The 13,278-nt window shown below is 47.3% G+C and overlaps 1 protein-coding gene and 1 non-coding gene across 2 annotated transcripts; both read right to left on the bottom strand.

Annotated features, from left to right (window-relative positions):
• Nucleotides 1-2,913: 2,913 nt before the first annotated feature.
• On the bottom strand, nucleotides 2,914-2,985 carry TRNAM-CAU (transfer RNA methionine (anticodon CAU)). Its single transcript has one exon. It is a non-coding gene; the product is annotated as a tRNA-Met (tRNA).
• A 1,787-nt stretch (nucleotides 2,986-4,772) lies between these two features.
• PIGF (phosphatidylinositol glycan anchor biosynthesis class F) lies at nucleotides 4,773-11,908 on the bottom strand. The gene is made up of 6 exons (XM_078616628.1): nucleotides 11,809-11,908; nucleotides 9,670-9,953; nucleotides 9,070-9,161; nucleotides 8,103-8,219; nucleotides 6,138-6,246; nucleotides 4,773-5,377 (listed from the first exon to the last, which is right to left on the bottom strand). The coding sequence occupies exons 2-6, from the start codon at nucleotides 9,910-9,912 to the stop codon at nucleotides 5,258-5,260; spliced, it is 681 nt and encodes a 226-aa protein (XP_078472754.1). The 5' UTR covers nucleotides 9,913-9,953; nucleotides 11,809-11,908; the 3' UTR covers nucleotides 4,773-5,257.
• Between the last annotated feature and the right edge of the window lie 1,370 nt (nucleotides 11,909-13,278).

Raw genomic sequence — 13,278 nt, forward strand, 5'->3', positions numbered from 1 at the left:
GTAATGTTTTGCTTTTGCAAATTAGCCCGTGTTTTGCAAAAGCAAAACATTACAGTAAGATTTGGTACAGTACCGAAAGAACCAAGAATATGAATCCCTGCAGTCACGAAAGCTTTAAATCGAAACCACAACACACTTTACATTTTCCTGTTGTTGTCCAAAAAGCGCCAGGACCCTTCTCATCGTTGCCTGCATCATCAGGTCTTCCTCTACGTGCAACCTTTGTCTCACTTCTAAGCGTGCTGACCGCTGTAACCAGTTGCTCCCGATGTCACCTTGACTGTAAGAGATGTCATTTCAAAGTAGCTGCAATGGCTCAATAATTATTCAGATTATTCACCAAACAAAGCTTTACTGATCTCAATATTATTTTATAATGGTCCCTCGACATTACAATGTCTGGCCAATGACGTGAACAGGAGTTTGTGATACAGGAGATCCCAGAATGGACTTCCTCTCCATAACCACTTACATGGCCAAATTTAAAAAAGGCAACGAGTCAAGAAAATTTCCTCCCAAGCTCATCATCATAGTGAATGGTGTGCTTGACTTCAAAAAAATCCAAACGGTATAGATTCAAATTTTTCTGACAATGTTTATTAAGAAGCCGGGGGTGATCTTAACACGTAGTATGTTGAACTTATTCGCACCATATGTAGCCAACCGTGCTAATCGGAGGTGCAAAGAAATGTTGTGATTGGCCAGACACCAGCACATAATGACCACCTACTGACTTGCCTTCCCCGCTAATAATGTCAAGAACTCTTTAAACTCCACTCAACAGCAGTGTCACACCGCGGTGGAGAAACAAAGAATTGGGCACCTGCAGAAATGAAAATGAGACGCACCATCTGTGTTGTACAAAGTGGCCCAGCGGGAAGCACGCTGACTTAGCTGCAGACAGTAAACGATTCAGCCACCCTCAAGCAACAGCTCGGTCAATATACTCTTTGGTTCTTTCGGTAAAGTCACGTAGGTGAAAAAATAAAATAAAAATAAATACATTTTATACATTTTATTTTATATATTTTTTATTTTTCACCTACGTGACTTTACCGAAAGAACCAAAGAGTATGGATACTTGCAGTCTCGAAAACTAAACATCTAGCTCGGTAAATGTTTAGTTGCTTGGCCGTACTCATTGATGTCTTGACGCTCCAAGAGACCCACGTCTTGGATGCCCTCATCATATAACGACGCAATGCCCGACCCACAGATACGACTGTGGTCATCCAGAACAGACCGTACAACGTGTAACGACGCAATGCCCGACCCACAAATATGAAGGAGACATCACAGCGATGAAACACCTCGCTATTCCTGACGCGGTTGTCTGGCGTGACCAACCTGAATGTGAAATTGTCGTCGTTCCTCTGCATCTCATCATCAGCAGCAGCCATCTGAAGGCAGAGACTACTACGAACCTGAGTTTGAATCCAGGCTTCAGCCACCCAATGTGGAGTGAGCTGATGGGTTTTTTTCTCGGTCACCCATCAATAACACGGACTTTCTTATCTTCCCCAAATGCCTCTTTTTTGTGTTATCTGGTTAGTCGGTTTAACAATTATCGAAGCGATAATCAGTAAAATCATCGATTGAATGGAAATAATCGGATAGCTCGGCTCGAAACGAGATTACGGCAGCACAAGCACAATTAACAAAACCAAACTCAACACCGCAGTTCATCAGTTCCAAAGACAATGCCTTTATAATTATCAGAGCATGTTCGTTTGCATTTTCTCCACAAGTACGCGTGGTTGATGCAGACTTGATTCCTTACAAAAAAAGGTATCGACTTGGTGTTTGAACATCTTAACACCTGTTGTGTTGTCAAAAAGTGTAAAAACTATTCTTGGCATAAAAAAGGTCACATTATATCAACTCAACACGTTCACGAATAACACTTCGCGTGAGTGGTCTTAAAATAAAACATATTATCCATAATAGAAGTTTTCTTGTGAATTAGATCGCGTAAATATATAAATGTGTCGTTGAACCCACCACCACCCGACACAGCCAACGAGTAAGGGTTGCCACGTAAACAGAACGTGGCCAATTCGTCACTAGTACAGCATGCCGTTTGTGTGTTGGAGAGCTTCGCCACAACAAAAAAACTCTATTATGGATATTGGTCGCGAAAGCCTGCGTGTTAAACTAAAACATAGTAGTCGACGTTTCGGGCAATGGCCTTTCTCCACGGCACACGCCGTATATGAACGTTCAGTAATCGGCTCTCAACGAGCACGATTTCCATGCGGTGCATCCGATCGTCCGTGCCTCGCTGTTCGCCACGCGGCCCCCGCCGACCGTGTGAGTGACGGGACCACGACTGCCCTCTGGGGGCGACAATGCGGCCGTGTGAGTGACGGGACCACCATTGCCCTCTGGGGGCGACAATGCGGCCGTGTGAGTGACGGGACCACGACTGCCCTCTGGGGGCGACAATGCGGCCGTGTGAGTGACGGGACCACGACTGCCCTCTGGGGGCGACAATGCGGCCGTGTGAGTGACGGGACCACCACTGCCCTCTGGGGGCGACAATGCGGCCGTGCTGATGATACATGTGCGCAGTTTAACACGTCGGAGGCTTTCGCGACCAATATCATCCATAACACAGGGGTTTTTTTTTTGGGGGGGTTAGATCGCGTAAATATAAAAATGTGTCGTTAAACCCTCCACAGCCAATGATTAAGGTGTATCACGTAAACAGAAGGGGCCAATTCGTTGCGAGCACAACGCACCGGTTGCGTGTTGGAGAGCAAAGCCACAACTACAGCACGTGCACACACACCGCACGTCTACCAAACCTGTTTTTTTTATTTCACAAAAACAAAATATGTTTTAGTCCAAATACTCTTCAGCAAATATTGACAAGTGTAAAAAAATATACACAAAAAAGGGAAAAATAATGGCTAGCAGAGGATGGTTTCGATCCATCGACCTCTGGGTTATGGGCCCAGCACGCTTCCGCTGCGCCACTCTGCTTGACGAAATCCACACGGCGCAACGCGGCTACTTGAAAGCCACTTCGTGTGGCCAGGAGCTGCTAATGCAGTTTATGGGGTCTCTGTGTAAGCATATGGGTCTATAGTTAAGCATATGGGTCTGTGTGTAAGCATATGGGTCTGTGTGTAAGCATATGGGTCTGTATATACTGTATGTCTATGGATCTCTATGTAAGTATATCGGTATCTATGTAATCTCAAGAGTCTGTAAGCCTATGGGTCTACATTTAAGCGTTTGTGTTTCTAAGCATGAGTATTCGCAATTCATAGCTGCTCTGTGAAAGTGTATGGGTCTCTATGTAAGTGTGTCTGTGCAAGCCTATGGGGCCGTCCATAAATGACGTCACGCGATTTTGGACGTTTTTTGACCACCCCTCAAATATGACGTCACAAAGCTCTGCCCCGCCCCCCAAAATAAAACATGCTTCAAATCACTTTAAACTATTGTCATTGTAGTGCGTATTTAATGTGGCGCTGCATTCTGATGTTGTAGGAGAAAACATTTATTAAAAAGTCTATTTAATTAAGTAAAACGTGTTGTCTATATTTATTTAAAGTTGCGCATTTTGATGTGACGTCACATTTCTCATCCTCCCCCCCCCCTCGTCACACATCGTCACAAATATCTGACCCCCCCCCTCCTCCTAGGTGCGTGACGTCATTTATGGACGGCCCCGATGGGTATTTATTCAAGGCATTAACATCGTTTTATGACATTACCGGTAACCCAATTGGACGCACAAGCGGATTCGTCTCAGGATGCCTTCAGCCACGCAGCAGTGGCTCGACACAGAGGTCGTCAACTAAATTACATCGTCACCCCAGTCCCCGTCTGGTCAACTCCACACCGCCTCGTGCTCACGTTGGTGACTCTGTCCACCCGGCCAGCGCAGGGCGCGCCGATCACGCGAACTGCTCGGGGCTAGCGGGGAGAACAGCGAGCGGACGACGTCGTTGAAGCGATCCCACAAGGAGCTCGAGTCGGATAACCTTACGTCACGGCACAGCGTCGCTGCTATATGGCTCACGGCGTGTTGGTGTTGTTCGTGGCCGAGTGTGGGGTTGGTTGTCAGCGAGCGGTCGCTGTCCATCCTTTTACAAGGGAAAACCGCAGTGCCATCATCCCTGAGATCAGGGGCCGTGTTACCCAATAGGCCACAGCAAGCAGTGTCCAGGGCCTACTCACTCACCCACTCACCAAGGCCGTGTTACCCAATAGGCCACAGCAAGCAGTGTCCAGGACCTACTCACTCAACAGGGCCGTGTTATACAATAGGCCAGTCGGCAGTGTGCCCAGGGCCTCCTCACTCACCCACTCACCTGGGCCGTGTTACCCAATAGGCCACAGCAAGCAGTGTCCAGGGCCCTACTCACTCACCCACTCACCAGGGCCATGTTACCCAATAGGCCACACTCTGCAGTGTGCCCAGGGCCTCCTCACTCACCCACTCACCAGGGCCGTGTTATACAATAGGCCACACTCAGTAGTGTGTCCGGGGCCTACTCACTCACCCACTCACCAGGGCCGTGTTACCCAATAGGCCACATTAAGCACTGTGTCTAGGGGTCTACGAAAACTAAAGGGCCAACAATTGTTTTTAACCACGGTTTTGTTGACTGATCAAAAAAAACCGTAACAGAGATATCGACTGCAATAAATATATTTATCTAGCAAGGATAGGCAACAGTGTAGATACAAAGAGGCAGAGTCAATGTCAATCTTTTTTTCTTCATAAGGTGAGAGAGAAATTAACACCGGAGATGGACTTGTAGAGATTTTTTTAATATTGCAAAATTAGCAATAACCTGTCAAATGGTGTTTTTCGCACAATCTCATTAATTACACTATGTAACACAATTTTTGTTCCTGGGTACGAAGTGTTATTTTTTTTACCTAAAACACAAAACTCAACATAATTATAAAGAAAACGTGGCCTTAAATGGGAAAACAATAAAATTGGTGTTATTTCCGGTCTTTACATAGCCCATCAATTTATAGCATTTATCTGCTATGAAAAAGTGCCATTGCACAAAATGTCGCCTCGTGCATTTTTCCTTTTAAGACCGTGGTGTTGACGAATGTGTTTCGCAGAAAGTTGTGTTGGCAATTCCCGACAGAACCGATCATTCCCTTTGACACTGGCCAGGCGCACAGCACTCGAGACCCAGGGCACACGGCCGCCCGATAAACACACAACGGAAATGGAATAAAGAAACGCTGCTTTCCAGGCTGGGCTCTGCACACGTAGGCATCACAATGGCTTCTTCTTGTGCCCCACTGCGGGTCCGTTCCTGACGAGTCTCAGCAGCGACAGCAGGAGGCCCAGTGCGTAGCCGCATACAGCCCCCATGGAACACGTGATGGGCCAGGCCTGCACAGCAAACCGACGCGGAGATACAGAGTTGCTTTCAACGGGGCCCACAACCAGTACCCTCCCAGCCAACTGCACCACAGGGCCAGCGAGCACGGCCGTGCTTAAGGGGGAGCGCGCTCCTGTTCCCTCATATTGATTGAATTTGTAAATGATGAAACGAATGACCATGAAAAAAGTTGTGCCGGCCAGAAAAATGTAAAAAACACGTACAAAGATGTGAAATGGACACAGCCTTTGTGTATTATGCAGAAACCCTCAGCAGGTTATGAAGAACTGCATTGTGGTTCTCTTGCCTTGGTTCACCAAACTAAATTCATGCAAATGTGACTGATAGGCAACAGTGATATAGAGATAGATACTTAAAGACGGTTTCATTATAATTAGAACTCATCCGCACAGGAGAAGCAACAATGGTCACTGCTGCTAAGTCTGTCTGTTAAGCCCATTAGCTCGGCTAATTCCAACAATAATCAAATCCCTTACCAAATCTGTCATCCTCCTATAAGACCTATCGCTAATGCTGTCACTGCATAATGATCTTTAAAAATATCACTTACTTCATTACCATGCCCTTCAAATTTTAAGCCATTATCTTTCCCTGTACAACTTTGTTTGGTTTTGGATTGCATTACTCCCAGAGGGAAATGCTCTTCAGTCGCAGTACTCCACTCGTGCAAAACCGAACAACAATAACTCGACGGCGGATATTGCAGTGAATAATTGTGATGGGGCCCCCGTGAGAGAAATTGGGGCAAACCTGCCAGGGCCGGTCCCAGTCCAGGGGGATGGGCAGGGCCCCAAGCCACGCGCCCATCAGTGTGCACGTGGTGCCCACACACAGGCCCTGCTCCCAGGGAGACGCCGCCCTGCAAACAAACAGTTACCCAGCATTACACGTCACGAGCAATACTCATTCACCCTCTCCCGTTACGATGGTGTACGTCGTCGGTTTTTATTCCGATTCCGTTCTGACGACGTACGTGCACATCATAAAAAAAACGGAAGAACATTTTTAATAAATACTGTACTTAAAATGTACTTGGATTTAGAAATCAAGGTAAGTGACAGTGCTGTTATCAGAACCTGTTTCATAGAATGACACTTTAAGTAAACTATAAGCACATAGGGTAACGGGATGGAGCAACTGGTTTTTGTGAACGCACATTCCATTATATGTGGATATTTGCTAATACTCATGCGGAAAAAAGTATTTTTCCGACAGGGAAAGATGAAACGTTCTCTGTCAGTACATGCATTTGCCATGTAGCCCAGTGGCACTTGCATGTACTGCAAACTTAATCGGTACCCAGGCTCCCACAAGGCCATGCGGGAGAGCGTGTGGCACAGTTTTGCAACAGCTATCATAGAGTGTGGCAGTCGTGTTGCTCCATTTCTCTGCGGTGAGTAAAGTCCTTAAAAACAATAGCGCTATGCCTCTAAAATAAATTAACGTTGAACCGCTTGTGCGTTCCGAGATTCAGCGATGAACGGGACACCCACCCTGCGACTTGCAGACGTGTCCGAACGGGAAATGGTTTATAATAATTCACAGTCCTCTCTTAATCCATTGTTGAATGAAGGCCTCCCTTAGTATTCAAACCATTTGCCAATGAAGCTAAACACGGCCGGGAATCAAAATCAGGTCACTGAGTTCGTAGCACCACAAATTATAAAACAGGATTCCCTCATTATTATTTGTTTCTTTCGGTTAAGTCACGTCTAAAGATAAAATAATAAATAAAATTAAATAATAGAATACGACGTTTCGATTGCAACACAAAACGTCGTATTCTATTATTTAATTTAATTTATTATTTTATCTTTAGACGTGACTTAACCGAAAGAAACAAATAATAATTCCTGCAGTCACGAAAGTTCTAAAATTAAGAAGGATTCCCTCATTATTCGCGAGGGATACGTTTCAGAGATGCTCCGTGAATAGCCTGTTTCGCGGATAATGATATTGGCCGACGAAAACCTATCCCGCACTGTGGCGGTTAATGGTGCTGCACTATGCTGGACTAGATCGTATTTATCGAATCGCAAGCAATTTCTTAGCCTGGGTGGCTTAAAGTCCACAACCGGTAGTTTAATTATGCATCCCCCGGGGCCCATTCCTGGGTCCACTTCTTTTCTGTACCTACATGCCCCCGCTAGGTACCACCTTTCATTTTTTATGTCTCAAATTACACTTTTATGCTAAAGATGCTGACATTTACATTCATTGGAAATTGAATGAAATTGATTCCGTGTTGTCTTGTCCTCACTTTCACTTATCACAGCTTGGATGCAGCACAAACCTCCTCCAACTGCTAAACGCCGGGTCTGCTAAGTCTCATGATCGGCAGCCACAACATACGACCTCCACAGGAAATCTGGAATCTCGATGTGTTCCTCGATCCGTTATCAACCTTCGAGGAGCACATTAATAACATCGTTAAGAGTCGATTTTTTTTCATTTAAGGAACATTGCCCGGATACATCCAATCCTCTGAGCTTACCCACAAATGACTCGCATTGCCATTATCGCCCCCGACTGACCCACCGCTAAATCAAGACTTGAGTCACCTCGTCTCGCACAGGGACAGCGCTCTGAATTGGGGGATCTGTGTTCCGAAGACTTTTCTCTTAAACGACGGGGAGAGCGCAATGTACACGTGGGCTCATTCACGATCCATTCATTGATAATGCGGTGCAGACTAACTCATCACTCATCGCTCACCCGCTACTGGTGAAAACGCGCAACCAGGCGGAGAGGTTGGGACCGAGGATGCAGAGGCATGGCAGGGCCGTGACGGTGGTCAGCAGAATCGAGAACACGGACGTCTCCAGGGCCAGGCTGAATCAGAATCGCAGAGAAGCAGGGCAACAGTGAGGATGCGTGCACAACGCGGCGGCGTCAGCAGCAGCGGCACACGACATGAACCCTGGCATGCCCTGCACGGCTAAACTATGTCACCATTCCGGTGCACATGTATGTTATATATGTTGAACTTCTTTCGCACCATACGTAGCCAACCGTGCTAATCGGAGGTGCACACAGCCTTGCGATTTGCACTTGCTCAAGAGAGCCCAGACTGTTTGTAGGCAGAAGAACAACACAGAAACTCGTTACTGGTCGGAGCCCCCATTAGGACTTCTCAGTGCAGTGCTGCCACATGTGCCTGAACGACCCATTTTGAGTATCCCTCAGCCTCCTCGAATGCCATGCTCTGAAATAATCTTTGTTACAGGTTTATCGTTTCAATCCTCGGGAGCTAGAATCCTGCCAGATTTAGTGACAGGGCTCCTCACGGCAGTGCATTCGTCGCTTGTTCCAAAGGTTCACAGTTCGAATTAATCGACCGCCCTAATTAATACCACGGGTGTATTAAGCATAACAGTACGGACTGTTTGCTTCACGGTGGAAGTAGAAATTATCTGACGTCATGAGAAATGAGGCCATTGTGTGCTGGAGTCACTGTCAAAATTTGCTAAAGATTGAAAAATTACACCAAAAAATTACTCAATTGGAATTACACATGGCAACATCGCTCCATACTGCAAAACTACTCCAGACTGTATCATACATCATGCAATCTTTTGCAAAAGCCTTGCGCGATGAGAATGGAATACATGCCAAATGCGCTAAATTATACGTGAGCGTTACCATTCAAACAGTGAGTGTCCTTTGTGGCCGAGGTGCTTACTGAATGACTGGTGCTCCAAAGAGAATGGTGACCGCATGGAAGAACAGGCAAGAGAGCACGAGGTACGCACAGCTCTTCATCGCTACTCGCACCTAGGAGAAACACGACGTCCCATGATAATCAACGAAAAATAAAATCACCATTCAAAATACTCAGAAAAGCTTAACCCTGCGTTGGAATGTTTGGCCAATTCTATTTGAGTATGGAAAAAAACCTGAGAAACTGGAAAAAACCCAATGCATTGAAGGGTGGTGACACTCGGCACTTACTAAACAATTTTTTTTATTTTACCAAGTAAGGCCCACTTGAGCTTTATAGCCCCTTTTCAGAAGTGACCTGGCCACAAATGGATAGCTCAAACAAGAGGCTTATGTGGAAATTCATAGCAGCCAAATACTCTAAACTTCCATCTCCTCAGAACACAGATGGCAAGCCCTGATAATTACCCATCTAAATACTAACCAGGCTTGTACTTGCTTAGCTTTTAAGATCTGATAAGATGAGGTGCATTGAGGGCGATTTGGTCAGAGGCTAGAGGGAGAAGCCATGATGGGCCGTGTCACTGCCCCTCGTAACCGCGTCGAAATGACAGCGGCACACCTTGGCGGCCAGCGTGGCCCTGCGGGACACGTGGCGGCGGCGGGAGGCGACGCACAGGAGCAGCAGCAGCAGCAGCGCGTGGGTGAGCGCCACCGCCAGCGCTAGGCCCACGAGGCAGCGCACGGGGGAGCGGACCACAGCGCCGCCGACGCCCCCCAGCGCCACCGCCAGAGCGAGCACCAAGAGCAGTGCCACCTGGGCCCCCGCGGCCTGCCGGCGCTGCGGCTCCCACGGCTGCCCCATGGGAACCGGGGCTTACGGGGATGTGGGCTGGTTCCTGTAGACTGCACAACAACAAAGATCAATGCATGATGGAAAAATAATCAGCTTTACCCTTTCTGGAAAGAATGCAGGTGTTAAGATGTTCAAACACCAAAGAGACACCTATTTCAAGGCAAGTCTGCGTTGACCACAGATGATTGTGGGAAAAAATGCAAATGTGCTATGATAATGACGTATGCATTGTCTTTAAAACTGAATGGCCTATACCAGAGACAGTCTTGTTGATGGCCTTGTCGCACCAGTGTTAGACTAGAGAACGCCAAAAGGCGAACGATACAGAGGCAATGCAAATCTCAAAGCATTAATAGCTGGATTGAGCAGTTATATCTGTGGGACCTTTTTGCCATTATAAAAATGACAAAAAAATAAAAGGCTTTACCCTTTCTGGCAATCATACAGGTGTTAAGATGTTCAAACACCAAATAGACACCTATTGAAAGGCATCAAGTCTACATTAACCACACACAGTAGTGGCAAAACATGCAAACACACACAATGTATGCATTGATCCCCCACCTTGGGGAGGCCCAGGACCGGTTCAGATATGTCACAGATTTTGTCTTTGAGCAGGAATCAAGCTCCGATCGCCGGATTCGTAGCGCAGGGCGCTAGCCACTAAAGAACACTTATTTGGTCCACATGTATGTTGAACTTCGTTCGCACTGTACGTAGCCAATCGTGCTAAGCGGAGGTGCGGAAAACCATAGTTGATTACAACTCCTAGATTGAAAACTCATTTGTTGAGAACTTTTTTTTAGCTTGTCCTTCCAGCGCACCTCCGGTTCGCAGGTGGCTATGTACGGCGCGAAACACGTCTCAGTGGGAATGAAACTGCAGGACACGTTCAGACTTAACTCGACAAATTTGGGCTCGGGGCAATTGGGAAAACACAAGAGATGTCTGATGGAGGACATCAATGCATCAACATTTTGACATAGAAGCGTGGACAAGTGCGGGTTGGAGTGCTTTCGGAAAGCTCAACTCGACAATGAAAAGTAAATCTTGACCTAAAGCTTTCGTGACTGCAGCAATTCATCCTCTTTGGGTATTTCGGTAGTCACGAAAGACCCAGAGATAATGCAAAGTAACTTGGCAATGTGCAGGCTTGCACGATTGCGCACTTTCAGCCGAGGCAGGGTTCAGTAAATATCTAAGGGACTTTTTTTTGACAGTCCAACAGATGTTGAGATGTCCAAACAGCAGATATTCTTTTGTAAGGAATCAAGTCAGAATTAACCACACGTACTTTGTGGTAAAACGTACTCTGATAATGTAATGCATTGTATTTGAAACTAATTGGCCTACATCAGAGACAGCCTTCTTGATGACCTGGCCTCACCAGTGTCAGACCAGTACAAAGACAATTCACGTATCAGAGCATTAACAGCTCGGGGCGAGCAGCTATATCTATGGGACCTTGATTTGCCAGTATCAAAATATGAAAAATAATAATCGGCTTTTAACACCTTCTGGCAATAAAACAGATGATGAGATGTTCAAACACCAAATTGATACCTTTATTTGCAAGGAATAAAGTCTGCATTAAGTAGGTACTTGTGGCGAAACATGCAAAGATGTCTGATGATGTTATTATAGGCATCGTCTTTGGAACCGCTTGGCCTTCACGAGGAAAGGAACAGCAAAACAACGCAAATTCTCTCTGCTGAAGCCCTGTCAACCCCCCCCTTATCAGTGCCCTGCCTTATCACAGACCACCAATTCAGACCGTATTGGTCACCCGTGCCCTTATAAATCTCAACGTTCATCCTACAAAGCTCCATCACAAAGGGATCAACACACAAACTTAATGTTGTGTTGTTGCCCCTATTGAAACGTCTGTCCGCCGCATCGGATTACCTCCGCGGCCTCTCACGCCGCCGCCATCCTGCTCTTGCTCCCCACGGCGACACGGGGCAACCCCCTCCTCCACTTCACTTCATGCCCTCCTCTCACTCTCTTGTCACGCAACCCCTCGCTATCTGCCTCACTGCCCCCACCCTCTCACGCTCTCCCTTCCCTCACTTCCTTCACTATCTCCCTCACTTGCCTCACTCTCTCTCACACTCACTCTCACACTCACTCTCCCCTCCCTCTCACACTCTCCCCTCCCTCTCTCACACTCACTCTCACCCTCAAGCTCTCACTCACGCTCCCCTCCCTCGCTCACTCTCCCCTCCCTCGCTCACTCTCCCCTCTCACTCACTCTCCCCTCCCTCTCACACTCTCCCCTCCCTCTCTCACACTCACTCTCACCCTCAAGCTCTCACTCACGCTCCCCTCCCTCGCTCACTCTCCCCTCTCACTCACACTCACTCTCCCCTCCCTCCCTCTCTCGCACTCACTCTCCCCTCCCTCTCACACTCACTCTCCCCTCCCTCTCACACTCACTCTCCCCTCCCTCTCACACTCACTCTCCACTCACTCTCTCACGCTCCCCTCACGCTCCCCTCACGCTCACTCTCCCCTCTCTCACTCTCCCCTCCCTCACTCTCTCACGCTCACTTCCTCGCTCTCCCTATGAATGAGTAACCTCGGCTGTGTGAACCCCGAGACGGAAGCCGCGCGGCCCCATCTATCCGACAAACGCGATTGTGAAATGTGCGGTGGGGTTGGGAGGGGCTAGGGCCCTCAGTGAACCCCCCCGGGGGTGTCAGGGGAGGGGGGCATGGGCGATCTGCGCATGCGCGCTGCGACCCGCGCGAAGTTTCAAACTCACATCGGCCACGCTTGAAGGAAGAACAGCACGAGGAGGATTCCTCCACAGTTCTGGCTGCCGCCTGATGATGCCGCTCGCAATTACTGGCCGAAACGTCGTACTCAGATTGTAAATGTTGTGGATTTGCTCTCCGACACAACCGGTGTTGCTCTACTGGGTAACGAATTGGCACGTTGTTCACGTGACAAACCCCTTACTCATTTGGCTGTGTCGGGTGGTGGCGGGTTTAACGACACATTTATTTTTACGCGATCTAACCCATAAAACAAAACAGCTGTATTATGAGTTACAAACTCATTGAGCGGAATAACGTAGTACTAATCACATACCTGCATTTCCCATAAATATGCTAAATTCCTCTTGATATGCAAATTATTTTGTCAAGGCGCCCTTTCCCCCCCTTCCAACCCAGCGTATATATATGCTCCAAGCACGTGTGCTCTTTCATTCAGACGCTGTTGCCTAGACAGACCTGGTTTTCACCTGAGGACGGCTGCTTGCGTTGTAGCCAAAACGTCGTGAGAATTATTTTATTATGATTATTATTTTTATTATTTTATTACTTCCCTTCTACGTGACTTTACCGAAAGAACCAAGAAGATGAATCCCTG

The sequence above is a fragment of the Lampetra planeri genome, chromosome 51, assembly GCF_965212315.1.
Source record: "Lampetra planeri chromosome 51, kcLamPlan1.2.h2, whole genome shotgun sequence".
In the NCBI taxonomy this organism is placed as follows: Eukaryota; Metazoa; Chordata; class Hyperoartia; order Petromyzontiformes; family Petromyzontidae; genus Lampetra; species Lampetra planeri.

What these genes read in the sequence shown, in the direction of transcription:
- PIGF (XM_078616628.1), bottom strand. Translation starts at nt 9,912, where the DNA reads ATGGGGCAGCCGTGGGAGCCGCAGCGCCGGCAGGCCGCGGGGGCCCAG. An exon ending in TTTGGAGCACCAGTCATTCA is followed by an intron (nt 8,220 to 9,069) that starts GTAAGCACCTCG and finishes ATTCTGATTCAG; the next exon opens with CCTGGCCCTGGAGACGTCCG. An exon ending in ACTGGGACCGGCCCTGGCAG is followed by an intron (nt 5,378 to 6,137) that starts GTTTGCCCCAAT and finishes TTTGCTGTGCAG; the next exon opens with GCCTGGCCCATCACGTGTTC.